This window comes from Harpia harpyja, chromosome 6 (genome assembly GCF_026419915.1).
Source record: "Harpia harpyja isolate bHarHar1 chromosome 6, bHarHar1 primary haplotype, whole genome shotgun sequence".
Classification (NCBI taxonomy): Eukaryota; Metazoa; Chordata; class Aves; order Accipitriformes; family Accipitridae; genus Harpia; species Harpia harpyja.
In genome coordinates, this window is record NC_068945.1 from 17,608,110 (window position 1) to 17,634,260 (window position 26,151).

General features: G+C 52.5%; 2 protein-coding genes across 6 annotated transcripts in view; both read left to right on the forward strand.

Annotated features, from left to right (window-relative positions):
* The window catches only part of SLC6A13 (solute carrier family 6 member 13), a 33,391-nt gene extending 18,751 nt beyond the window's left edge, over positions 1-14,640 (forward strand). For 3 of the 4 annotated variants that reach the window (XM_052790603.1, XM_052790601.1, XM_052790604.1), the window contains 8 exons: positions 6,738-6,841; positions 9,681-9,805; positions 10,392-10,504; positions 10,651-10,788; positions 11,570-11,672; positions 12,308-12,408; positions 12,853-13,023; positions 14,130-14,640. In XM_052790603.1, the coding sequence (XP_052646563.1) occupies positions 6,738-6,841; positions 9,681-9,805; positions 10,392-10,504; positions 10,651-10,788; positions 11,570-11,672; positions 12,308-12,408; positions 12,853-13,023; positions 14,130-14,249 (975 nt within the window). In that variant the 3' untranslated portion in view covers positions 14,250-14,640. The remainder of the gene's footprint in view (positions 1-6,737; positions 6,842-9,680; positions 9,806-10,391; positions 10,505-10,650; positions 10,789-11,569; positions 11,673-12,307; positions 12,409-12,852; positions 13,024-14,129) is intronic. The other variant, XM_052790602.1, reaches the window with a different exon arrangement.
* Positions 14,641-22,961: 8,321 nt separating this feature from the next.
* Positions 22,962-26,151, forward strand: part of SLC6A12 (solute carrier family 6 member 12) — a 43,580-nt gene continuing 40,390 nt past the window's right edge. Inside the window, exon 1 of one of the 2 annotated variants that reach the window (XM_052789561.1) lies at positions 22,962-25,564. In XM_052789561.1, coding sequence (XP_052645521.1) covers positions 25,557-25,564 — 8 coding nt within the window. In that variant the 5' untranslated portion in view covers positions 22,962-25,556. The remainder of the gene's footprint in view (positions 25,565-26,151) is intronic. The other variant, XM_052789562.1, reaches the window with a different exon arrangement.

The following is a 26,151-nucleotide window of genomic DNA, read 5'->3' on the forward strand; positions in this document are numbered from 1 at the left end:
TAGCGTGGATTGTGTTTTTAACCAAAAGGGGGTCTCGGAGTTGTTCACTATTTCCACTTTAGATCACTCCTCCCTTTGCAGTTATTTTTGCGGCAATTTTATCAATTGTTTATTTCCATAGATAACGTTGGGGATTTATGGATGTGATTAAGGAGAGGGATGCACAGTGTGATCCACTAGTGGGAAACTGAAATGAGAGGAATTCAGAGTAGAAATAAGGTTTAAGTGTGGGAAAGTTGCATTAGAAGAACTTTTCTCAGGCGCTGGCAGGCTCTCCGTTGCTTGATGCTTTCATACCACAATCAGGCACCTTTTTAATAGACAGATGTAAAGAGAGGACTGATGGGCTTGATGCAGAAAGTGCCAGCTGTGTGTTTGGGTTTGCTTTAAAGAGAAGAAATGTAATGGTCTCCTTTCACTCTGGTATCAAGTCTCAAGAGATTTTAGCTAAATTTCATTAGATTTAATGAGTGAGAATAGAGGAGGAATTAAATTCAGCAGTCTCTGAGCATATCCCTCTCTTGAAAAGCAGCAAATGTTTCTCAAAACCTCCCACTCTTGTTTTCCTCCTGAAATTCCCAGAAAACCCACCACTTTGTTGTATGTGCTTGTACTTTGTCCAGTCCTTATATAAAGGAAGAACTTTCTGTTACGAGCCGCTTTCCATCCAGCCCAGATGTGCCGAAGGCCCCAGTGGGGGCTGTGCCCCTGGTCCAGGGGGCAGGGAAGCGCTGGCGGTGCGGAGGACTAGCAGAGGACCCGCAGCTCTGCAGACACCCTGCGAGCAGTCCTCACCGCCGCGCCGGACACCCGACCCTGCGCAGCACCGTGCTGGGACACCCTGACTTGCTCTGCGCAGCTAAATTCAGAGCAGTAGCTTCATCCAACCTCTGCTTCTCGTTGTCTCTCCCTCTCTCATCTGCACTACTTTTTCAAATAACCTTCCCTATGTCCTTCTCATTTTTTCTCACCCATTTCCCTGGCGGTTGCTTTTTGGAGAGTGTTTGCCCCTGCAGAGTCCCCACAGGCTCCTGCTTCCCAGTGGATGTGGCAGGAAGGGGAAGCAAGAGATGAAGATGCCCCCAGCTCTTTGGGGGGCTGTTTGCTGTGCCTGTGGCTGGAGAGGGAGGCTGCCAGGGTCTGGCTTACGGTTTGCACCAGAGCAGCTCTTGCTGCCGAGGCTGTGCCGAGGATAAGCCCTTCGGGCTACCACAGGGAGGACAGGACGTGCGTGCATCTTGCAGGGCTGTGACCTGCGGGTTAACCGGGGGCCTCTGTAGCCACCCTGGGGAAGGGGTCAGAGCCCCCAGATCCTCTCCAAATTCAGGCCCCTCCTGCTGCTGCTCCAGCGAGAGCGGCTGCTTCCCAGCAAGAGCGGAGGGCAACTGTGGGCCTGCTAAATATTATTTGTTCCCCTTTTTTATTTTTTTCCCAGCAGCCTTTAACTTGACCCTGTGTGCTCGGTTTGTGCTGTTGCCGGCCCCCCGCTTCCCCTTTCTGAAGGCAAGCGTGTTTGTTTTCGTGCCGGAGGGCGACCCGCTGTGCCTGTGCGTGGATGCATGTGCTGGCGGGGCTGCCGCTGGCACCATGCACTTGCTCCCACCACGCGTCCTTGTGCCCCGGCCCAGGGCCCTGTGCCCCCCAGCCCCGGCAGAGGGTCTGTGGAGGGTCTGCAAGCCCAGGCACCACTGCCTGCCCTGCCTGGGGGACAGAGGGCAGGCACCGGGCAGCAGGGAGGGAGAGCTGGCGGCTCCCACAGCGTGCCGGAGGGGCTCAGGGCTGGCATCCTCTCCTGCGCCTTGCTGGAGCGATACATCCTCGTGGGGTGAACCACAGCTGTATTTACCTTGCAGGGCTTCCTCCTCCTCCTCCTCCCATGCCTATCACCAGCCCTGCCGGCGTGGGACCCGGGTGGCCGGCTGGCCACTGCCACGCAGCCCTGCTGAGTCTGATCTCAGCGCTGACATAGCAGGAAGGAATAAAGCCAACATTCTGTCCGCCTGCAAGCAGCAGGGCAGGGAGGACCATACAGCTCGGCTTCCCAGGCAGCAAGGAGCATCCCTTGGAGCATCCCTCGCCCCTCCACACCACCCTGGGGCAGGCAGCTGTGGTCTTTGGGATGAACTAGAAACTTTTTTGTTTTCTTGCGGTGTTTAAAGAAACCCCAGCAGCAGGAGGGCCCTCCTGGGTGTAAACCGTCCCTGTGGGTAGGCAGGTGCCCCGAGATGTGGGGGTTACGTGAGGTCGGTGCTCTCTGGCGGGGCATTGCAAGGCCTTTAGTGCCAGCACAGGGAGATTAACCCGGGAACAAAGCACCCATCCTGCACTCCCAAGGAGCCCAAGGAAGTATTTTCCGAGTAGCTAGGGCTTGGGGCTGGGAAGATAATGCCTGGCTGGGTGTAGGATGGGACAGAAGGAATGGGAATGCTTTACAGAAATGGCAGTGACTTGTTCCCTGCCTCCTCTCTCCTGGGGTAAATGTGGACGAGGAAAAGCATTGGCCTGGGCTGTGCAGCACAGCAGTGGGTTCTTTGCAGCAGGACCCCAGGGCTGCACAGTTCTGTGCCACTGCAGTGCTGTGGGACGTGGACTGGGTCATTGGGCTGGGGCCTGTGGGCCAGTCCTGAATGAAGGGGGAAAGGCAATAATCTGGAAATGGTGCCCTGGGCGTCTTGAGGTGAAATCTTAGGAATCAAGATCTCCCCTTTCAAGGCTGGGCCGAAGCGATGTGTTTGCATCAGCAGCAGCAGGTGGCTGGTGGGTAGCGCCACAGGATGAGTCGTGAGCCGTGATGCCGGGAGCAAAAGAAATGCTGGTTGAACTGCAGCTCAAGACTTGAGTGGTTTTTGCTCTCTGCTCTGCATTACAGTGAGCATGACCCTCCATGCAGTGTGTACCCACTCTGTGCTGTACCATCTCTCCTTGCTGATGGGGACAGTTTGGCACTTCTCAGCACGGCGCCTGTACTTGATGTATGACATATACACTGGGGTTCAATAACATTTTGGTTGAAAATGGTCTTTACTGTTATTTGTAAGTGCTTTGAGATCTTCCTAAGGAAGGATCTGTTTCAGTACAGGGGGCTATTAAATTTCAGTACATGTAATAAAGCAAATATTGCTGAGAAAATTAAGGGGTGAAGGAATATGTCCTCTCACAGGCCATAACCATCTTGGATAACTGCAGCTCAGGTGTGAAGGCTTTGGCTAAAAACAGAGAGTAGGAGGTTATTACAAACTGGAGTAAACAACATGTTCAAGGAAATTGAATTATGAATTAAATAAACTGGATGGCTTAGAAAACTTCAGACAACAATCAAATCAAAACACCCATGCTGCCAATGTGCCGGTGAACTCTGAACAGGATAAATTTTACCAGTCTCTTTGGGACCAGTGGCCAGAGAACAGCAGCATGCTTTTATCTGCAGGGGAAAGAGAGCCCTGACTGACCCTAGTGAGCCCCGCCTGACCCGAGCGAGCCCCTTTAGTCAGAGCGGAAGTATTAAAATAATGAGACACTGTTGATCAGCAGCACAGAAGGGAAAGGGGGGGTCTTGGATGGGCTGAAAAAACTATTTCTCTGAGTCACTGCAGGGAGGGACATGAGCACAGGTAGCAGGTTGGGGAGGGAAGATTTGGGTTGCTGTTTTCTGAAGCAAGTAGTCTGTGTAGCCCCCTTGAGCCCACGGGGCCGGGTGGGCAGTGGTGCTTCTTGTGAGAGGCTTGAGGAGGAGGCTGGACCACAGACAGGCTGAGGCCCCTTCCGACCCCGGTGCTCCTGCAGTCCTGGGACTTGCTGCCGCTACTCAGCTCTGTCACTAGTGGGTCAGCAGTACCTATGGCATCAGTCTTGTTGCAGTCCATTGACCCCCAAGCAATTTGGGAACTGCCAGGGGACTGGGAGGAATGCAAAGGTGGCTTCTTCTTTGGCCCAAGAGCTGCACTAACCTTTTAAAATAGAAAATAAACTGCATGCAGCCTGAGCTGGTGCTCACAGTCATATTGACTAAGTAGGATCATAAGCTCTGCAAGCCAAGCTTAGCTTTATTTACTGTTTCAGCCACAGGCTGCCTTGCTTCAAATGCTAAGGCAGGTCCTGTATTCCCTAAAGATATCCTTTTGGGGCCGGGCTCCCACACAGCCCAGTGTGCACCCCATGGGTGTTGTGCTGGGCAGAGCAGGCAGCGGAGAGGGCAGCCCACAGACTCTGCACTGGTCTCTGTTACACAGTCAAGGGTATCACTGAGTTTTAGAAATGAGCCACTTCATAAGCCACAGAGCTAATGAAACTTAAGCCACAGAGCTAATGAAACTTAAGCCACAGAGCTAATGAAACTTGGTGTCTTGATATTTGGCTTCTGCCATGGCTGGTAAAGCACCAGTTCTTTTCCTGACACTGGGACATTTCTCATGTTTCTTGCTTGTGTGATTTATCTGATATTTAACACTGGTTGACTCTTTCTCCCTGTAGCTTTCTGCTCAGTGGGGAATGCTGAGTTCCTGTCTTTTTCCTGTTCCCTGGCTGTTGTGAAATTCGTAGGTAGTTGATATCCTTGAGGTTTCTACCAAGTGTTAAATCTGGTTGAAACTTGTCAACTGGGTCCAATGTTATGGCAAACGTGGGGTAGGCAGTTTGATGGCAAAAGTCTTGTTATCTTGACAAATTGAAATACAAGGGCTTCAAAACCCATGAGAGGGTGCGATTTGAGCTTGAATTTGATGAAAAACCAGAGCTCTAGCAATGAACAGCAAAATAAAAAGCAAACCTAACAAAACATTTCACCCCGATCTGTGCAAAGATGCTTAAATTATTGCTGCAAAGGTGTCAGCTGGTCCAACTCACCTCAGTGCCCTGCTGTGCCTAAAAAGTAGCTGAAAAGTGAAGGCTGTGCCCTTACAGCTCACAGAGTGATGATGCTTTAGGAATCAATTATAAAAAGGGCTTTGATTTTTTTCTAATCTTTTTGAAATGCAAAAATGAACTAATACTCTGCTCTTTTAAACCCACCTCCCCATGCAGCTCCTCCAAAAAGAGTAAAATACACTGAGGTCAATTAATTACTTTTTCAACATCCCAGTGTCTCAAACTAGTTGTCACAGTCCTACCTCATCACCTGTCCCTTCCCATTCTACAAATCAGAGATTTGATCTGACTCCCTGTGAAATGGTGAGCAGGGTTTCAATAGACTGAAGAGAAGGCGACTGGGCTGAACATAAGCTGAATTGCTCACAGGACACTCAGGGAGAGCAGTTTCACCGAACCTAGCCCTAGCAGCGCTTTGCTTTCTCTCCCTGTGGACTGAGCTTCTGGGTCTTGCAGCAGTGGGCAGGGAGAGGATTCATTCTGTGCAGCTGTTCTTTGAGCCAAAACCAGAATTTCCTCTAGAAAATCACAGCTAATGGGATCATAATATCCCTTCATAAGGCCCATCAGCCTAGGAAGGAGAAGAGGTAAATAAGAAACAAAACCTCTCACCGCATGATTGCTCTTTGGCCAGTATGGAAGAGGAAAGGCAGAACCACGCATTGGTGAGGGTGGCCTGAGCAACAGGGGTGGCTGAGCAGGTGCTGCCCAGCTGACCATTGCCTCAGGACATGAAGTCTTGGCTGACAGGTACAGGTGTGATTTGGAGTCATCAAAACTGCTGTGGTGCTTTCCATTGACTTCGTTTTTCTCAGAGGGGATCCTGGGGCAAGGCTGGTGTTTGAGGGCTCACCAGCACTGCAACTCTGGGGAAGGAGGGTATAGCCAAATGGAGACTTTTCTCATTAAAGTTGTCCCAGTAATACTTTTCTTCTGCTTTTCTTTACTGACTAGCTTCTCTCTTGTCTCTAGAATGTGGCTACCCTTCAGCATTGGCTGAATGATTGTCTTATCTCTATTTTATAAACCCCTTAGGAAGAAAGATCTTAGAAAACAGAGGGTTTAATTAATAATTTTTGTCATCGCTTCATTTCTCACTGTTGCTTCCTGCTTTTGCTGTTCTCTGCAGAAGGCAGTGGTTGCATTGGTGACTGCACACAGCTAGGCTTTCAGATCAAATTTGGCATTGACAAATGTCAGCCTTGGAGCACTGGGACATGTTATTGACAGTGAGAGTGAAGCAGAGTTCAAAGGTGCCTCGTGGGACTAACAGCATTCTTGTATTTTCTTTTCGGAGCTGTCTTTTGCAAACAACTCTGTTTATTTCTAGTACTCCTCTACTCCCCAGCTGATTTTCTTTTAAGTTTTGGAGCCTTTAAATTAGGTCTTGGAGAGAAGGCCCACCACCAGAAGCTGTATGTACCCGTGCCACCCAGTGGGAGACCGGGCTTGCCCAAATCAAGTCCCCCTCCTCTGCTAGCATAGGGCTCCTCCAGCTTTTGTGGAAAATGTTCATCCAGTCTCTTGCTGCTGGGAGGCTCTGGAGAGTCACAGGGTTCTGCAGATTTGTCCAAGGAAGAAAAAGATAATGATGAAGAGCCATACGTGCTGTGGGTTTGCAAGGCTCCCGGTGCATCCCTTCCCTTTGGCACTCTTAGCACCCCATGGGTGCCTCACTGAGCACTGTAATTCCTGGCACTGTATAACCTGCCCCTAGAAAAGGCTTGTCTAAATGCTGGGTATTGCTGACCTCCTGATCACTGGCCTTTCTGCTCATTACGGCAGCCCCTGGGGCTCTGCCTCTTTGCATCCATGCAGTGTCTGTGCTCTGTGCTGGCCTTGTCTTCTCACCTGTGTTTGCATCTCCCTTGCAGGTCTGGATGGATGCAGGCACTCAAATCTTCTTTTCCTATGCAATTTGTCTGGGATGCCTGACAGCTCTGGGCAGCTATAACAAATACCATAACAACTGCTACAGGTAACTGGAGCATGGCTCTGCTGCCTAGAGCCTTCCCCTCCCTGAACATCAGTGTACATAGGCTGGTGAACTGCTGGAGGCTACTGGCCTTTTGAAGTGTCATGTTTTCTGTTTCTGCTCAAGATGTAAGAAAACTCTTTCCACGTGTTTTCTTCCCAAATCCAGCTCACTGTGCTTTCTACCCAAGGGAACTTTCTGTCTGTGCCATGGATGACAATTCCCCTCTTCCACACCAGCTGAGACCCAGCAAAGTCAGATCCTCTTCACTAGCTTTGTGACCCCAGCCCACATCACAACCTCCCCTATTACCTGGATGCATGAGTAGCCATAGGGGAAGCAGAGCTGTGAGATCTAATGGCTGTAGACTGGAGTCCTTTCACCTTGTGATTTATCCTTCCTAAGTTCATTTGGGCCTAGTGTCTTGCACAATTGTCAGTGCTCTGGGTTCCTGTGTGCTGCCTATGGTCTACATATATGCCTGTAGATGTAACTTCTGTTTCTTCCATACTCTCCCTGTGCTGGACTGCCCTTGAACAGAGATGGGCCATGTTGCCAGATAGAATCAGGCTGTCAAGTTGGAGTGGTCAGGTGAAAATAAACTAATTTTGCTGTAGATGTATCCAGCATCTGGAGCTACATCCCCAGGGGTAAAAGGCTACTGTGAGTGGAGGAGGCCACCTCTAGGTAAAACTACCCACCTCCCTTCCCACCCTTTCTCTGCTGACTGTGTTGCTCCTGGCACTGGGTTCTGCCCCCAACTTTTACATTCAAAATTGTGGTTGTTGCCATGGAAGGTCCAGGCAGACCACTGGCTACACAGTGCTTGCTTGGCATCTTTCTCTTCGCCTTAGAAGTTCACTCCTGCTGCGGAGATACCTCTCCAACAGCAGCTGGGTTGGTACTCCTCTTCCTTTTCATGTCCCTTCTCCCAGATGAGTTTTTGAGAGAAAAAGCTCTGGGAGAAGAAGAGATAATGGATTTGGCTTTGGCCTGCTGCATGTCCTTGGGCACTAGCCCTCTGCATCTCCAGCCTGGATGTGTTAACATGGAGAGGAAGACACAAGCTGCTTAGCAGCAAGGTTGTAAAGAGCTTCTGTAGCTGCAGCTGGGAGACGTTATAGAAAGGGGAGACATGTCTGTTGCAACACAAATGCTTTATGCTATTCAGCTTTGCTAGGGAAATTGTTCTTAGTTTTGATGTCAAACATCTGAGCAGCCTGTTCCCAGGCATGGGCCCAGTTTTAATGAGTCGGTTCTGTGCTCTGCAGCCTTGGTTTGCATAGGAAGACAGGAACCAGCTTTAACAGGTCAGAGGGACACCAGCATGGTGCCCCACTCAGTTATCTCAGGCCAGGTGTAGTCTTTGGTGACCTGGAAGAGAAGAGGACGCGGGCAGGATGGACCACTGTTTGTATGGCAGCAGTCCAAGATGGTGCCAAATGGAACAGACAATTTCTCGCCTTCTGGGGCAGTAAGGGACATCATCAGGGCTCCCTGGCTCCCTTTCAGGTGAAAATCTGGAGATACCTCTTTGCTCTGGCCATTCCTCACATGCTACCCTCCACCACAACACCCCTTTCCACCTGCCAGGTGACTGCAGAGCACCTCCCAGCCCATGCCTTTCCAAGGAGCGTTTGACTTGTCATGCGTACCTCCAGGGGAAGAGGGAGAAACACCAGGAAGGAAGAGAGACTATTTGAAATAAATGGGAACTTGTATAAAATGATGGAGAACATAATTTGAGTGGAGAAAAGGTGGTTTATAGCAACAAGAGAAATGAGGTTCTGGCATGGGCTTCCCACTGGGTTAGCTGAGCTTGGTGGAGCGTGACCCTTCTTACCAGCAAGGAGATTCGCGGGGGCTCACCCTGCAGGCCTGTTTCACTCTCCTGCCTTAGAAACCACATGCAAAGGCAGAGCAGTAGTGTTAGGTGCTGTTCAGTCCTTGACAATCCAAAGAGCTGTGCTTTGGAAGGAATAATCTGAATTTGTATGGCGCAAGGGCTCTGCCTGAACTGTACTGTCTGGAAATGGTTGCAGACTGTGAATGGATTTAGTTAATGTGCAGGGAGGAGCATGAAGCCCCCAAAATGCTAGATACCTGAAGACTGATACAGAAAATGACACTGGATTTGCAGAGTAGCATTTAATAACATCAGAGCAGGCCATGAAATCCCCGAAGGGTTGTGTTCAGTTTGGTTCAGAATATCTCTGAAAGATGCTGCAAATGTTATTGTTGTCCCCAGGGTTGCAGTCACAGGAGGACTAGGGAGACTGGAGCGTGAAAAGGAATTGGATAGATAAGAGGTGTTTAGTCTAAAGAGTAGATGGATGAGAGTGAGATGAAACAGAGACAAAAGGGAATAGATCAGAGAAAATAAATTGGATGGCTCTGTTCATCTTTTTCTCATAATGCAAGGACCAGGAGACATCTAGTAGTGCTGAGAACCAAGGAGATTGTAACTGGTCTGAGAAATCTATTAAGGAAAAAAAACCATGCCCCCTTCTCGGACAAAAATAATCTCTGGTACTCTCTGCTACAGGAAGGCCCAGGGGAGAGAGAGGAAAAAATCACGCATTTAGATGTGTAGCAAGACTATCTCATAAGCGAGGAGCTTAGGTGAGGAATGCATCTTTATGCTGTCCTTGGAGAAGGCTTTTCTGGGGGGAGATCCTGCTGTGTTGCCCACCCTGGGGCATCATCCTTCTGCAGCTCCTGGTGCTGAGCTGTGGGGGTGCTAGAAGAGAGGCCCTGCTGTGGGTGGGAGAACGGGGGCTGCCCTGGGGTGTGGGTCATACCTGGAGCCCCACCTGGCTGACGCTGTGCCCCCTCCTCCCAGGGACTGTGTGGCCCTCTGCTTCCTCAACAGCGGCACTAGCTTCGTGGCCGGCTTTGCCATCTTCTCCATCCTGGGCTTCATGGCGGGGGAGCAGGGTGTGCCCATCGCCGAGGTGGCCGAGTCGGGTGAGTGGGGCTGCGGTGGGATGGGGCCATGGGGGTGCTGCTCTTTGGGCCCCCCTCAGCAAGGGGAGCGTGCCCACAGGATACCCACCCTGGGGCTAACGGTATTGCAGCTGCAGGTTCCCATCCTGGTGGGCAGCTCCGCTTTCTGCCTCCAAAAACCAGGGAGAAACAAATGCACGCTCATGAAATATTAAGATGCAATGGCCATGTCTTGAGGCCGATATAAGCTGCCTATAAGGGTCAGGGTTAGGCAGCTGCTGTCCCTCAGTGGGGGAGTGAGGTGCCTGCATGGCGTACGCCTGGGTTTGTGCTGTGCTCCCCTGGGCTCAGAGGCTTTCCCTGGCTCCCAGTCCTGGCGATGGCGATGCAGCCAGAGCTTGCTGTGCCCCCTTTCCCTCCCTTCCTGCTGGGCTCCTCCACCCCGTGAGGATCCTGGGTTTTGTGCACAGCACTGGTATAACTGGAGCAACAGGCTGCATGGCTGCAGGTTGTGCCTTGGCTGGGTGGCTGCCTCGGGCAGGTCTGCACCAGCTGTGCCATGCCGCTGCTATGCTGCTGCCTGCTCTGAAAGCCCTTCTCCCCGCAGGGCCTGGCCTGGCATTCATCGCCTACCCTCGGGCTGTGGTCATGCTGCCTTTCTCCCCGCTCTGGGCATGCTTCTTCTTCCTGATGGTTGTTTTGCTGGGACTGGACAGCCAGGTAAAGGTGCAGGTGCGGGGCGGTTCCCTGCCAGAAAAAAGCTGCTGTCCCTTTGGGACAGGCTTGAACTCGGCTGAGGTGGGGACAGCAGGGCTGGGGAGCCAGTCAGGACAGGCTGACAGAGGTGGGATCTCTGCTCTTTGTAGTTTGTCTGCGTGGAGAGCCTTGTCACAGCTCTTGTGGACATGTACCCCACCATCTTCCGCAAGAAGAACCGCCGGGAGACCCTCATCCTGCTGGTCTCCGTCCTCTCCTATCTGGTCGGGTTGGTGATGCTTACAGAGGTATTTTGGGCTTAGACCATCTACATGGTGCTTATTTGGTCTGCGTGCCCCCCTGCAGGGGGGGGGCCTGGCAGGTGGTAGGGTCTGTGCTGGGGCTGAGAGCTTGCTGGTGAGGCCCATCCTGGTGCACAGTGCCTGGGGGAGGCTGCCTTTCCCTCCCCATGTCGTTCGTGTTTTCCCTTCCAGCCCTTACCCCTTGTGTTGGTCAGAGTCCTGACACTTTTCCTGCCAAGACTGATAATTGGAGCTCTGGACAGCCCATATTTTGGTTATAGATTTATCTTTACATGAGCCAAACCTTTACAGCTGTAGCCTGTTGCATGGCGAGGGGAGCGCCTTTGTCCTTCTCTTTCGTCTTGGATGGAGCTACATGAACACTTGGTGTAAGGAAACTTGGTGGGCCTGAGTGCGCTCCATATCTATTACCGTGATTTCCCATATATTCCCTTGTTTTGATTAATTGCCTGGGAGTTAAACTGTTCTGTTTTAAAAGCTTTAACTTCTCCTAGCAGTATGTGTGTGTGGATTGACGCTGCCATGATGCTCTTTGCATCTTCTGTTTTCATTTGGGCGTAATTTTGAAAAAGCTGCCTTCAGTGTTGCATCTGCAGCTTTGTGCCTGGACTTACCCACAGGCCCATTTTGTAGACAGCCTTGCAGCCTGGGCAGTGAAACAGCCAGGCTGCCAGCCTCTGGGCCCACAACACTCTTTGCCTGTGCCTGATTCATCTCCCTTCTCTCCCTCCCCACCTCACCTTACTGCCCACTTGGCCCTTCCCAGGGTGGGATGTATGTCTTCCAGCTCTTTGATTACTATGCTGCCAGTGGCATGTGCCTGCTCTTTGTGGCCATCTTTGAGACTCTCTGCATCGCCTGGGTCTATGGTGAGTATGAACAAGGGATGTCCCCAGCTCTGGTATCTCAGGCTCTTGCTTGGTCCATCCTCAAAATGCTGGTCTATAGCTCATCTTGGCAATTGCTTCGCAGTGCAAGGCAGACCTCTAAACCCTTGCTTTGGTGCCCCTTGACTCAGTTGGCAGGGGCTTCCTCGCAGCAACGCCCTGGGAGATCTGCTTGGCAGATATCCCCAGCATGTTCCTATGTGCCCCTGCTTTTGAGGTCCTCCTTCCCTGGGGACTTGGAGCTGGCTGGGAAATCTTTTCCCAACCTGTGTATAGAGGAGTCTGAGACCCTCAAACATTTTTGAGAGCCCTCTCTCAGCCTTGACATTCACAAGGGGTGGGTAAAACCTGAGTTCAAGTCCCAGCCTGGGAGATGCTGAGGGGCTGGCCCTGCTGACCCACTGGGCTGTTCTGGGGCAAGAGGATGTTAGTCCAGGACAAAGACTAAAGCTGGCCACACTCCTGGTGAGCTCCCCGACAGGGCTGTCAGCTATGCTGAGGTTACTGCCTCATCTTCTGGGGAGTACCCAAACAGTTGTGAAGCAGGACCCTGGACATACAGACCCTGCTGCTCTCCTTCCCTGGTAACAGTGAGGCATCCTTCTCCTCTTTCGCAGGTGCTGAGCGCTTCTATGATAACATTGAAGATATGATCGGCTACCGGCCATGGCCCATCATCAAATACTGCTGGCTTTTCATCACCCCAGCAGTTTGCATGGTGAGGGCCCATAGGAAGAGGAGCTGTGGGGGGGAAGATGGGCAGACCTAGGTGCCTCTGAGATACAGATGCCTACATATATACCGAGGGATGTGCAGATGTGCATATGTATAGGGGTTTATGTGGCCTGTACTATAGGAGCCTGTTCTATGTGTTTGTGGCTTTGGGGGCCAGGCATGGGGCTAAACAACAGGGAGAGGGGTCTGGCTCAGCAGTGATAGAGGTGTCTGCTGGTGGGGTGAGCTCATTGCTGCCATGCCCAGTGCTGCACATGGGGGCTGTTCCAGCAAAGCTTGCTTGACTTGTGTCTCCTCTGTTGCTGTCCTGGGAAGCTCTTTGTTACCATGAGAATCTGCGCAGGCGTGGACTCACAAGGAAGACCTCTCTTGACTAATGCTGTTGATCTTTTTGCTCTTTTTCTTTTGGTCTCTTCTACCTTGCCAGGCAACCTTCCTGTTTTCTCTGATCAAATATACCCCACTGACCTACAACAAGAAGTATGTGTACCCGTGGTGGGGAGACACCCTGGGCTGGCTGCTAGCCCTCTCCTCCATGGTGTGCATCCCTCTCTGGATCGTCTACAAACTCTCCACCATCAAAGGCTCCCTTAGAGAGGTGAGGCTGGTGCTCTGGGATCAGGGCATGGGCTGTGCTTCTGTGTTGAAGTCCAGCCTTGCAGGGGGATCATTTGTGTGTTGCAGGTTAATTAGCAGGGAGCCTAGAATAAATTGATCGAATGAGTCCATTTCTGTAACTGACTGTTGGTTTTATTAAGTTCTGCCTGGCTGGAGGGCTGCTCCAAGCTGGTTGTTGCCTCTTGGTGCCCTTTGTTTATTGCTTCTGTCTCTTTGCAAGCACCATTAGGAAAAAGTTCATTAGACGGAGAGGATAAAGATGATCTCCAGTGCCTCGAGTCAGTTTGGAGGCTGCCCATGACTAAGGCTTGGGGCCTTGCTTTTAGAAAGCTCCAGATCCCATGAGCGTTGCAGGCAGCTGAGTGTCAGTGGCCTGAGCCTGCCCAGCTCCTGGAGCTGCTGTGAACCATTGCTGGCTGCCCTGAACGTGCCTTGGGAGAGCCAGGGACCTGGCAAAGCAGACCTTACTCCAGACAGGCGTCTTGTCCCTGCCATGGCTCACTGGAAGTTTCACAGACATCCTGATACCCCAGGATCCCACCCGTTCTCTGCCTCCAGCAAGTGCTCAGGAATGGGTTATGACAGCAATGGGCCCCTCATTGCCGTGTCCAGCATGGACAAGGAGGAGTGGGCACAGCTGCAGGAGCACAGCAAGGATCACACTGCATGATGTGGAGGGTAGCTCCTTATGCACTTGCTGTCCCAGTTAAAGCCAAACCTGTGTGCACGGGCTCTCCCTTTGCAGTCTGTGCCGGTGGAGGGGATGACCTGGCAGCACCTGGGCACCGACCTTTCCTTGGACTGCTTTCTAGCCCTGGCATGGAGCAAATGGAGGACAGAGCTTTCCTACTGTGTCTCAGGTCTCTCATGTGCTCAGTGCTTGTCTTGGGACAAGTGGTTGAAGGATGAGTTTATCCCCTCAGTTTCTGAAGTGCTGACTGTCCTTATTTGGGACATCGCTGGCATTTAGGGCACAGACCTGCAGCCTTGCCTGGCTGGCTGAAATGATACCCATGACTGGAAGGGGAGGGCCCGGGTCACCTTTTGTCCTTGTGGCTGTGTTCAATGCCTGCCTTTGCCTTCCAGAGGCTCCGTCAACTCACCTGCCCACTTGAGGACTTGCCTTCCAGGCCGGGCACGGGACATCCTCTTCCCTCCACCAGAGCTGGCCTCCTGATGCTGACAGAGCTTGAATCTCATTGCTAGGACCAGTGTGGCTCTCCCTCCCTCCCCCCAGGACGGTTTCTATACAGCCTTTACCACCTGTTGGATAATGCAAGGATTCTTCACTCGCCAAGGAGAGAGGGATTTGGGGCCTGAGCTCCCTTCTTTGGAAGATTTGAAGGGCTGAGGAAGAGACTGCTGTGGAGATGGTCTGCGTGGAGTTAGCAATGCACCTTAATCCTCTCCCTGGAGAGGGCTCTGAAGGGGCAGATCAAGCACTGGTGTTCCTGAGCATCCCCAGCATTCTGGTGGGCAGAAAGGAGAAGGACTGATCCTGGAGTGGAGAGTGTCAGAGAGTCACAGAGATGTGGCTCCAGTGTGGACTTTGGGAGCATTTCCATTCATTCCATTAAATCCTTGTTCTTCCCTTCTAGATCTGCTCTGTCTCAGTTTTGTCTTACCAGCATCCCTTGCTCACAGCACATTAGGCGGGATGCGTGTTAGTGGAGCTGTGCTGGGCATTCAGGTCCGGATCTCTGTTGCACTGGGACATTGGTACGGGAGGGCGGCCAGAGGAGAGGAAGCTTGGTTAGGGTAGGAAGGAAAACAGGGAACACTGGTTTGGAGGCCCCCATAAGTGGTAGGCCTGGGGAACCTAGGTGAAGCAGCACAATGCCACCTTCCGCTGGAGCCATTGCCAGATCGCAGCCAAAAGAGTCATCTGGCTGATGAGTCACTGGGCTATTCCCGGGCTCTGAGAAGCGCGTGGGTTTGCATTTTCTTCATGCAAGTGAAGGATCACGGGAAACTTTCCCTTGTCTCTGCAGGTCTGTGTCTTTTTTGTGCTGACTGCCTTCCAGGTGCTCTAGAGCCCGTCATTTTGGTTTTCCTGCATATGGAAGAAGGGCTGCGTGGCTGAAGCGGGATCTGCATGTTATGTCAACAAACAGGGCCCCTCGTTTCCAGGCTGTTCGGGTAAAAAAAAAAAAAAAAAAAAAAAAAATCAAAGAGCTTGTGTTTTAAGTGCTGTAGCCCCAGCATCCAAGGAGGGCAGCCAGAGGACACGTAACCCCGGGAAGCTGGATGGCTCCCAGGAAACCCCGAGGAAGCTGGAGCCCGGGCAGAGCTGAGCGAGCGGCCGGAGGCTCTCGGCTTCCCGAAGCGTCCACGGACACGGGTGGGTACCGCGCTCCGACCAAGGCTGCCGGTGCCGCGGGGAGAGGAAGACGCAAATGAAAGCAATCCACGCCGTTAGCCACAAGGTGGCCCCAGGACCTCACCCACCGCCGCAGCGCCGGCCGGAGTCCCCGCGGGGCCGGCGGGGGGCAGCGGGCACCCCCCGCTCCCCCCGCTTCGGAAGATCCTCTGAGCTGGGGGGCTGTTTGCTCTGAGGGTCGGTGGCAGCCTGGTCACCGGCTGTAGGGCTGGGGAGGGATTTTCTCCTGGGTCACGATGACCTGGGTGGGCGTTTTCACCCTTCGTTGCCTGTTGAGGTTTTCTCTGCAGAGAGCTGCGTCCCACAGGGAACGGTGACCTCAGCTGTAGCAAACGCTGGTTTAGGTTCCCAAGGACCTATAGGCAATGGCAAGTTATTTGGCTTGGTTTTCTTGGGCTTGGTTTTCCCCAGTTTAGTGTTATTGGAGCCTGGTGACCTGAGATGGGAGACAGGTCGATGATGGAAAGGGGTCATGAGCTTTCACTCACGGAGGCTGTGAAACTGGTGAGCACCAAGTACTGGGGGGATTGTTGCTGGGAGGGTTTCTGAGAGTGCAGATTGAAACTCCAGCGGGGAGAGCCCACTGGTCTGTGGTCCTCTGGGGCTTCATTGGCTCTGTTCCAGCATTCCTGTGGAAACCTCATCTCATTTCCAGCCCATTTTTCCTTTTCCCAGTCCATTTTCCAGGAGAACATGAGGGCGGCTGGGTTCCTTTGCTAGGCTGCATGTGCAACCATGGGTGAAGCCCCGTGGTCAGCCCTGCACCTTCCCTGTCAAAAGCTGAGCTGCTGGGTTTCTGCACACCTCCCTCCCTGCCTCTGGAGGATGCTGGCGATGCTGAAGGTATAGGGCTGGGGAGCGGGAGCTCAGGGCTGAACTGGCTGTCATAGTTTTCCTGGGCAGCCTCAAAGCTCCAGGTTGCCCAGATGCCACAGTGCTTTATGGTGCTCATGTGTGAGCCGAAGGTAGGAAAGAGCATAGAAATCTAGGCCCTTTTGGAAAAGACCCACAATGTGATGGAGGATGGAGCCACCCAGCTGCCATTCCACTTGAATATGGTGCTGGCTGGTAGAAATTACTCATAGAAATGAATGAATGGAAGTTTAATACAGAAGTGTTTTTTCTGTTGGCTTTTTGAGTCAATCATACTAGAAGCTCCAGCAACAGATATTTTTATTCATGTCATTCTAATCTTAAACAAACTTACACTTTCATTTTCCAGTAATGTCTATAAGAGGTTTGGCCCACTGGGAAAGTATTTTAAACCAAATAGAAAATAGTAATTGTCCAGAGCTCTCTCCAAAATATGGCTGATGTAGAAAGCCTGCTCAGCTGCATGTAGGCAAAGCGGGAATCTGCTGAAAGGCTCGTGACTTGCTTTGTTTCGAAATAGTCTGGTGTCCAGTGAATTGGGCATGTGGTTTATTGATCTGGTTATATATGAGCCAGGAAACGTCCCAAGCCTGTGTTCCTACATGACCCAATTGCTGTAAAGCTTTGGATGAGCTAGGCAGGTCAGATAAGCAAGAAAACCAAAGGTTTTGCTAGACATTCTTAAATAAATGTCTTATTTTGGTAGGACTTCAGGACAAAGTATTGGAACCTATGACACCTGGCTTGAAATATGAATCGAGTATATTCTGTATTGCTCATTGAGAACGTTGTTGGACTAAATCTGAAATTAATATATTTTAAACTTCCAGACATGATGTTTTTCACAGTACTTTTTAAGGCCCCACGGTTAGAGGGAATTTTGGTGAAATTCAGAACGTGGCGATTTTAGAATATGGTGATTGTTCATGATTTGGAATATGGTGAAAGGGATTTTCATTGCATTCAAGATCAGCGCAGTGCTGTTCTTCTTGCAGTCTGTGGAATTTACTCCTACTCATACCTTCTCCACCTGGGGAGATCCTGACGTCCCTTGAGACAGGAAATGTGTGGTTGTTGGAAATTTTCCACCTTCAGAATCCAAAATCTGCAACTTAGCCTCAGAATTCAACCCATTAGTTTCAGAAAAATGGGGATGAGATTAAAGACCCATTGTTTTTCATGGTGTTTTTTTGTTTGGTTCTTCCCCCCCCCCCCAGTTTCAAATGAGAAGTTCACATAAAAATAAAGAAGTCCCTGAGATCCTGTCCTGGGTTGTTAGTGCTTGAAGAGGATGACTGACCTTTCTGTTCATCTGTCCATGAAAACCAGGCTCTGCTTTTCCCATACTGTGGTGCTTGCATCAGTGGTGCCTGGGGAAGAGTCTCAGCCCCCTAACTGGGCGAGATACTGTTGATGCTGCTGTCCTCCTCCATGGATGGAGATGATCACACAGGGCAGGGGAGTGACTTCAGATCTTGGGGACGGACCTGTGGACCAGGATGCATCTGTTCCCGTGGGGAGCAGCCCAAATCCTGGGGCTCCCAGCGTGTTTGAACAGATGCCCTGAGGGGTCCTTATCCATTTGCCACTAGTGATATATAAGACAGTTTTCTGTGGCTATTGAAGAATCATGCAGTGTAAGTTGTGTTGCGTGTTTAGGTGACAATAAAGGTGGATGTGTGGGGAGAGGACAGGCCATGGTGCATAAATGGAGAGAACAGAGTAAGATTGACATCTTAGCATGTGGGATATGTAATCCTGTGAAGCAGAGATCCCCAAATAATCTGTTCAGTGTGTCCTGCAGGCCATTGCAAATGACCATATCCCTTAGAGCAGGGTATTTGGCTGAGTCCTTGTCTGCTAATGTGGTTAGCAGCCTGCAGGATGGGGATCTGCACAGCGCAGATAAGGGAAGCGTGCATGGGGGAGCACAAAGACGGATTTGTCAAGTCGTTACTTTTGAAGTTACCAGTGACTCGGTTACCTCTTTCTCCATCTGACCTGTCCAGAGTCACATCGCTTTGGGCAGCGACATGCGCTTCGCTGTCCCTGCAGACTGACCTTGTCCTTTGTGCCCTTGTGCATCGGAGGTGTTTGCTGTCACAACATGTCCCACGGCAACAGGCTCAGCTGCCCTGAGGAAGCAGGGAGGGCGAGCAGGAGCAAGCAGGCACGTACCCACCTGTCCTCTGCCTGCCTTTTTCCTGTGGTTCTCCTTGGTCTCTGATCAACAGCGAGCATTGCTGTTAGACTCAGAGAGGCTGTTAGACCACAGATGTCTCCCCAGCATCGCTAATCCTCCCTCCTGACCGCTTTTATTGCTGACTCTAGGCTCCGAAGCCATTTGCCCTTGCCTCATCTTCTCCCCCACTGGGGATGCTGTAAAATAGGGAATGTCTCACCCTGCTCATAATTCCAAAGGTGGAGGCTCCTGACAGCCTCCTCTTCTCCAGGAGCCTGGCACAGGAGTGGTGCTGCCGCTGCTGGAGCCCATCACGGTTCTGTGGGGCCTCGTTAGCAGTTGTTACTTTGGTTATGTTCACTTGTGATTAGTTATGGTGAAACGGTTGCAGGAAGTCACAGGCTTACTTAAGCAGAAATTAGCCATAAACATAAAAAATAAATTATACAAATGCCTAGGGGAAACTCCTCTGCAAACACAGAATTCAGTCAGCTAGGCAAGTTCCTGACCAAAGCAGCAGCTGCGCTGTGCCCACGGGGGAACCAGTGTTTTTCCCATGTCGTTAGCAAAGGTGTCAAGAGGTGGGATTAGTCTGGACGAGCAAGGACAGTGGTGGCTTCTCCCGCAGGCTGCCCAGCGAGGGGGGCAGCCAGGGCTGCAGGCTCCTCTGTCTCCCACACAAAACCCAATGCCTGGTTCCCCCAGCCCCTAACGTTTGGAAAGCAGGAGCACGTTTCAGATGTACCCATAGGGTGTCACACCGACAGACTCCTCCCAGCAGCTGGGCTGCAGTGAGAAGGGGTTAATTTTGGCTCAAAGCTCTGTGTCTTGCTGGCTCGTGGAGGAGGGAAGCATCGTGGGGCCTGGGGCTGGCTGCTCCCAGGGAGCATGGCCCCAGTGTGGGCTGATGTTGGCAGCCTGCTGCTCTGGGCTGGCTCTTTGGCAGGCATGTCAGAGCCAGCCAAAACGGAGGGAACGGTGGTGAGACCCAAATAATGGGAAAAGCCAACATGTGCTCTGAGAAAGGAAAAGGGAAGGTAAAAAGGGAGGCAAGGGTGCAGTGCCAGCTGGCAGGCAGTGAGCGGGGTGGGGAGGAGGAGACCTTTGCGGAGGTGCAGGACATCTCTGAGGTTGGGGTTAGCTGTCCATTAGGGCAAAGGCTGGTGCGGCAGGCTGAATCCTGGTGTCCAGCTGCCCTGGGCCTGGCAGGTTGAGGGAATTGGGTCATTTCGAGGAGAGTTTTCCCCCTCTGCTGACAGGAGGGGATGGAAACCCATGCGGCAGGCTCTGGGCTGGCAGGTGCAGAGGGAGCAGGTCCTGTGTGGTGGGACAGCAGTGCTTTCCCATTCCTCCCAAGCGCCCTCGGGCACAGCAATGGGGCTTCCTCTTGTCTTGGTGTTCCTGCCTGCAAAACTGGATGCTGCCATCCCTTCCTTCGCAAAACGCCTTGGGATGCACGGTGGGGAGGGCTGTGGAGAGCTGGGTGCTGCCGGTGTCAGAGCCGCACACAGCGGGGGTCCCAGCTCTTGGAGGGGTTCATGCTGCCTGGGGAGGGGCTGGGAAGGGGGGGTGCTTTGAATGTTTCCAGGATTTATTGCAAACAGCGCTTCCCTTTTGGGGATGGAGAGTTTAAGAGCAGCCTCTCTCATACTCTCCCTACCCCTGCTGCCAGCAGGGCTGCTTCTTCCCCCCCCCCCCCCAGCTCCCTCTGTATCCCTGTGTCAAGACACCTTCCCTGGGGCTGGCATTTATCCCCCCCAGAAGCTCCCAGGGTTCATCCCTGCCGGTGTCTGTCCCCTGTGCTGGCTGAGCCTTGGCTATGGCTCCTCTCCTTGGGCCTTGCTCGCAAATTTGCATCCTGCCTAATAATCCCTCTAGTAGACCCTGTGGGAAGCTGCCTCTGCCTGTGGAAATGGCGGAGGAGGAACCCGTGCGGTGGGGAGACCTGCAGTCAGATTGCTGCATCCTTTAGCAGCCCTGTCCTACCTACACAGCTGCGCAGCCCAGAGTGCCTGCTCAGGGGCTGTCTCTGCCAGCGAAGGTGGCAATTAGTGATCAGGGAGTGCGTCACCCCTTCACTTGCCCTCTCCTGGGATGGGGCTGAGCACAGTCCATACCCCACAGCTGAGAAGGCCAGAAGGTGATTTCTGGTTTTCAGTCTGGGCTGTCACACTAGTGCAATCGCTCACGTGGAGGCTGCTGCAGCGGGATAAAGGTGCACCATGCCCATAGCAGGTTTTAAAAACACAGTAAATTATTGCCTGGTCGGAAACTCTGAAGCTGGAGTGTAACTTCTGGGCTGGAAAGCAGAAATAGCAGCCTTTTTTCCTTCTGAAGAATGATTTTCACACATTGCTGGATAAAGTTCTCATTTAGGTTGACTTTCTTCTTGTTTTACCTTAATGTCACAGGTCATTTGCCATCTACAGTTTTGCAAAAAACTGTGATGTTCCTGTGAAACACTTCAGTGTGGATAAATCAAGTTTTTAGGTCAGCTCTGCTTACCTAGGCTTATCTCAATCCCCTTTTCATATCTGGATAACCTCTACTGCACCTTTTCCCCAGCTGTGCTGGGTCACACCAGTCCTCTGTGGCAGGATGGGCAGCGGCACTGTCCTTCATTAGGAGGGATGAGGAGGCAGTGCAGTGCCTGTGTTGCGTAGCCAGCACACGATGTTCACCTTGCAGTCTTTCGGGACTTCAGAGACAGCCCCCAAAAGGCAGAAGATGGTTCCTGGCCACTCTGACACCGATCCCAGCCCATGCAAGGGAAGAATCAGCTTGTATTTCTTTGGGTATGGGACCAATCCACTCAACCAGCCCAAATGGTAGGTGAAAGCCAGGGATTTGAAAAGTGGCATGCTTGGAAAGTTTAATCCTGGAAACAGGGTACTGCACATGGTCTTTGGCTGCTTGTGAAGAGGTATTGCCTGCTCCAGCTGCCACCCCAGCCCTCTGCCTTCATGGCCCCGTTGCCCGACTGGGGCCTCTGGGACAGGGCTGGGTTGGCTCAGAGCTTCCCAGCCCCAGGACGTCCCCCAGCGCTCACCATGAGCTGCTCTGCCCCTTCTTTGCACTCCCCAGCAGTGTAGGCTCAGACTGGCTGCCCCCAGTGTCAGCTGAGGTAGTAAATAAACACCCCCAAAACAGAAGGAGACATATTGCCCTACTGCCTCCGGTATTAGCCTCAGTGGTTTATCCTGAGGATCCCACCAGGCACAAGGGTGACTCCCTTCACGCATGTCTCCAGCATCCCTTGTCCCCAGGGCAATCCAGCATGCTCTAATGCGATCTGATTCACTGGCTTCTGGCACCTGTGGAGGATTTTTTTGAGAAAACATTACGAATGACCTCTATAGAGTGTGCAGGCGTGTAAACCTACCGCTTCCCCACTCTGCAGTGGTGAGGACTTTTGTCAGTTCCCAGGTTTCCCACTGAGGGGGCTGGAGGATGCTCATCTGGTGAGCTCTGACACAGGCAAGCAGATCGGAGCATGTGCTGGATATGTCCTAGCTTCCATCCTGCATGCTGCTGTGGTTTGACCACATGAATACGTGAAAAGGTCAATAGGAATTTGGCAGGCACACTAACAGACAAAGCAAAAGACAAAACAGTAATAGCATTAAACGTAACGTTAAAAAAAATATCTGAGCTGAACTATCTTGAGAAAAATGGCATAACTGGAATGCCTGCTGCTGGTGTTGGTCACAAGAAGCCCTGGAAAAGTGCATTGGGGCTGAGGTGAATAGAAAGCAAGCTGGCAGGGCAAAGGCACAGAAGGATTGCTCACTTCTAGCGAGCACACAGACACTGTAAAAATAAAGACTCCAGCAGCATCTCTCCCTGCTGACAGAGCTCTCTCCTATGAACTGTGTTTGCATTCGCAGCGGATGGCACAGGCACAGAGGGGTCTGCGTGACCCTGGGACAAATGTCCCCCCTCCACCTGCTTTCTGCCTTTTGTTCCATTGACCTGATGGTGTTGGTGAACCTTGAGCTTGGCCACTGTAAGAGGTTAAGCGTAGTGGACCCTGGAGATGGAGACGATTCATTCTGCACATTTGCAGGATGATTTTAAGAGATGCCACTATCCCACTAAAGTGCTGAAGCCCCAGAGCAGTGGGGACATGTAGCAGCCAGCCTGGGCCATGCAGTGGGGTCTGCAAGCGGAGACCTCCCTCCTGCTGAGGCTGAGAGGACCTGGAGTGACTCCACTGACTGCTGTTGTTGATATTTGCAAACTTTGGGCCTTCACCCTGCCTGACAGTGGTTGCTTTCTTTTCTTGCTTTCCTGTCAGGGCCACAGTTCAAGGTCTGGAGAGGTGTATGTTGTAAGGGAGCTGGGGAGAAAGTACTCCCGCCCCATACACCTCCCTTTCTGCCATCCCACCACCCACACGTGAGCTGGGTGATAACTTGGTGGGGGGAGCTGGTGAGGGGGAGGTACGGGAGGAGGAGAGAGGGGAGTCTTTGCCTTAATTCTTGCTGTATCTCTTTGGCACTCAGTGGATTCCCTGCCTGGACTCCAGTGGGACAGGACAGGACAGGCTTGCCTGGGGGAGACCTGCGCTGGGTTCAGGTGAGTTGGGCGTTTGCTCGTTGAGCAAATCTGGCTGGATGTGTGTGTCACACTGGGAGTGCCCATGTCTCCGGTCCTCCCGCAGCCAGCTGCTACGTGCCAGCTGCCTGCCGTGCTCTGGTGAGTGGGCCAGCAAAACTGTAAAGGGGAAAAGCTTCCCAACATTAAGGAGGAGAGAGCTGTAGGATAGGGAGCAAATAATCAATTTGGATCAACCCAGGAAAGAGGTTTTTCTTTCAATGGTTCTTATAGGAAAGGACAGGCAGCGATGCTGCTGGGGGGCTGCCAGGAAGCTGCAGAGCAAAGGGATGCCTGAAGGATGGGTAATTGGTACTGAAGGTTGCGGCAGCAGAGAGAGAGAAAGAAAAGGACTCAAACAGCAGAAAGATTGAGAAGAGAGATGAGAGTGGGCCAGGCAGGGGTGGGGAAGAAGGGTAGCGATGGCTAGGTGATAATAGGTACAGGAGGAAAGGTGCTAGGAGTGAGGTAGGCTGTAGGCATTTTAGCTCCTGCAAACGCGAGGCAGTGACTCTCTCTCCTCGTGTGCTGCCCTGCAGAGGTGCCGGCCCTGGCATGTTGACTTGGGGGCTGCAGCTCTAAAAGGTGTGCCTGGAAGTGTGCTCCTTTTCCTTTTTGCCTCAGAGGCTTCATCAAATTTGTTGCTGTGTAGGGGTGAGGCAGGGAGACAGCACAGTTTGGGTATGTGCTAAACTCTGGGGATCTGTGGGCATATTTGTGAACAAACCCAGGCAGAACACATGGGGGTTTCATAACACCTGATCTGTGTCTCCTTAAATCAACAGTGCTTTTAAAGTAATCGCTACCAATCAGGGCTTTCATCCAATGCCATTGGAAATGCCATTGCCCCAGTTTTTCCTCTTTGACAGCTGCTGATACGAGAGGCTGAACCTTGGACCTGACCTTTGCAGCTCTGCAACAGCCCACCTTTGCTGGATTCATGGGTGCAGATGTGGTCCTTGCAGAGGGCAGGCTAATGAGCCCTGCGCCGTATCTCTACCTGCCCATGCTCCTGGGCAGGGCTATAGGAAAATTTTGGTGCCCCAGGTTGGAAAGCAGATACCTCGCCTCTTGGAGGGTGCAGGTGGGATGCAGTCCCATTGCATTGCAATGCAGCGTTACAGCAGGCACTGCTAGGAAGGGGTTACGGCACTGCTAGAGTCATAATGCCACACGCCTCTGCCTGCCCCAACTTCACCTGATGTGCCTTGTCCTGTGCACCAACTGGAGATGTCTGAGCCTGCCCAGGCTCAGCCAGGTAGATCCCCAGCCTGCACCTAAGCAGGGTGTGGGGTGCTGGGCTCCCTGTGCAGGGCCGAACAGGGAGCTCGGTGCAGGGACAATAACGGTGCGGAGCCCATGCGGCACTGCTCTGCTGTTCTGTGATGGCTGCGCACGCATCTGTGCCGAGGCACGGGGCTCTGCCAAATAAGCTGTTGGCTCCCCTCGTCCTCTGGGCTGGAAGGCAAAATATAATGCGTCATGCTATGACCTCACCTGCCTTTCGGAAGGATTTCGCTTGAGTACTCTTCCTCCATGTTCCCTGTTTCTCATTGCTCAGACAGCAAATGCCCCCAGCTGTGCTTAGGGTGTGCCTGCCTGAGGGAGTTTAGCTAGAAGTGCCTAGAGTAGTGTGATGCCAAATCCCCCGCACCGCTCTCCTGCCTCCAACCCACTTGGACCCTTGGAGATGTTGGCTGCCCACAGAGCTGGCTCCTCTGCTCTCCTGCCCCAAAGCAGCAGCCCCAGAGAAGTGACTGCAAGGTTAAGACTTTAGGCACTGCAGAGGTTAGGATTTTTGTGCGGGCCTGCGTGAACCTGCAGAGCGTAGCTGCTTTGCTGCCCACTCTTCCCCTAACCCCTTGGCCTCCAGCCTCAGGCTGACCTGGTCAGCAGCAGGCTGCTAAGCCGCAGCACGGGGGGCTGGCAGCCTCCCTCCCTCCACCGGACCTACCCAGGACTGCCGGGTGTCACGCCTCGCTCCGTGACTTTGCTGCCCCGGTTAGGCGGCAGCCCCGTAGCCACCGTGTCCCCTCCTGCGGACTCTGTCCCATCCCTGTGGGGCACCTCCGGGCTGCACCACAGGTCGCTGCCCTGCCATGCCCCTGCTGAGCCTGTTTGCAGAGCGGGTGCTGGAGCAGCGTGGCTTTCACCCTCTGTGGCGTTCACCTGCTCCGCAACTCCAGCCAGTGACAGGAGCCATGCTGTCCCCACGCTTCAGCTGTGCACAAGGACCTCTGAGCAAGCCTGACGCAGCTGCAGGATTTCAGCCAGACACCTCTGGCCGCCAGGTGGGTGGCTCTAGGGGCTCCACCGGGGCCAGGCTGGGGCCAGCCTGGCTCTGCGTCTGCAGGAGACCTGTCACTGTGGTGCTCTGTAAGAAAGAAGGATCTGCCGTGGTTGCGTGCTACTGGGCCTCCTGCTATATGGCAGTGGATACAAGACTATGGGCTGAGTGGAGGTCTCGAGAGCATCTGGTGTGATGCAAAGGTAAAGGCTGGTTTCTGATCATATTTACACCCTATTTATGGACTTCATCAGTTAGTCTTGATTTTTTTCTAGGCTGAAGTAAGAAACCACCTCTGTGTCTCTGTAGCCCAGAGCAGGGATGGTGAGCTACAGACACCGGCAGAGACTGAACCGGCACCGAGAACAGCAGCCTACACTGGTTTTAGCAAGGGATTTGCCACTGATCCTCAGGAAAGTCCAGCCACTGTTAGGTACTTGGGAGGCTCTCCTGTCCTGGCAGCAGAGGACAGGGCAGGAGCCGTTTGGTACCCTCCTGAGCTGGGGGGTGTGTGCTCTGAAGGGTGATGCTCTATAATCCTTGCAGCTTGTATCACAGATATACACGTCATTAGTAAACTCACAGTTGCTTCTTATCTCACTCTTGCTGGTGTCAGTAAGCAGCAAACTCACTGACTGCAGAAGCGTTGCTCCTGTTTCACGTTGGAGAAAATGTAAGCAGGATCTGATCCTTGTGACAGCCTCTGGTGCCCCATGAACCTTGCTGAACAGATGCTTTGAGAATGCCCTACAGCCCACACAACCTGGAAGTTAATTAGAAGGTGTAAAGA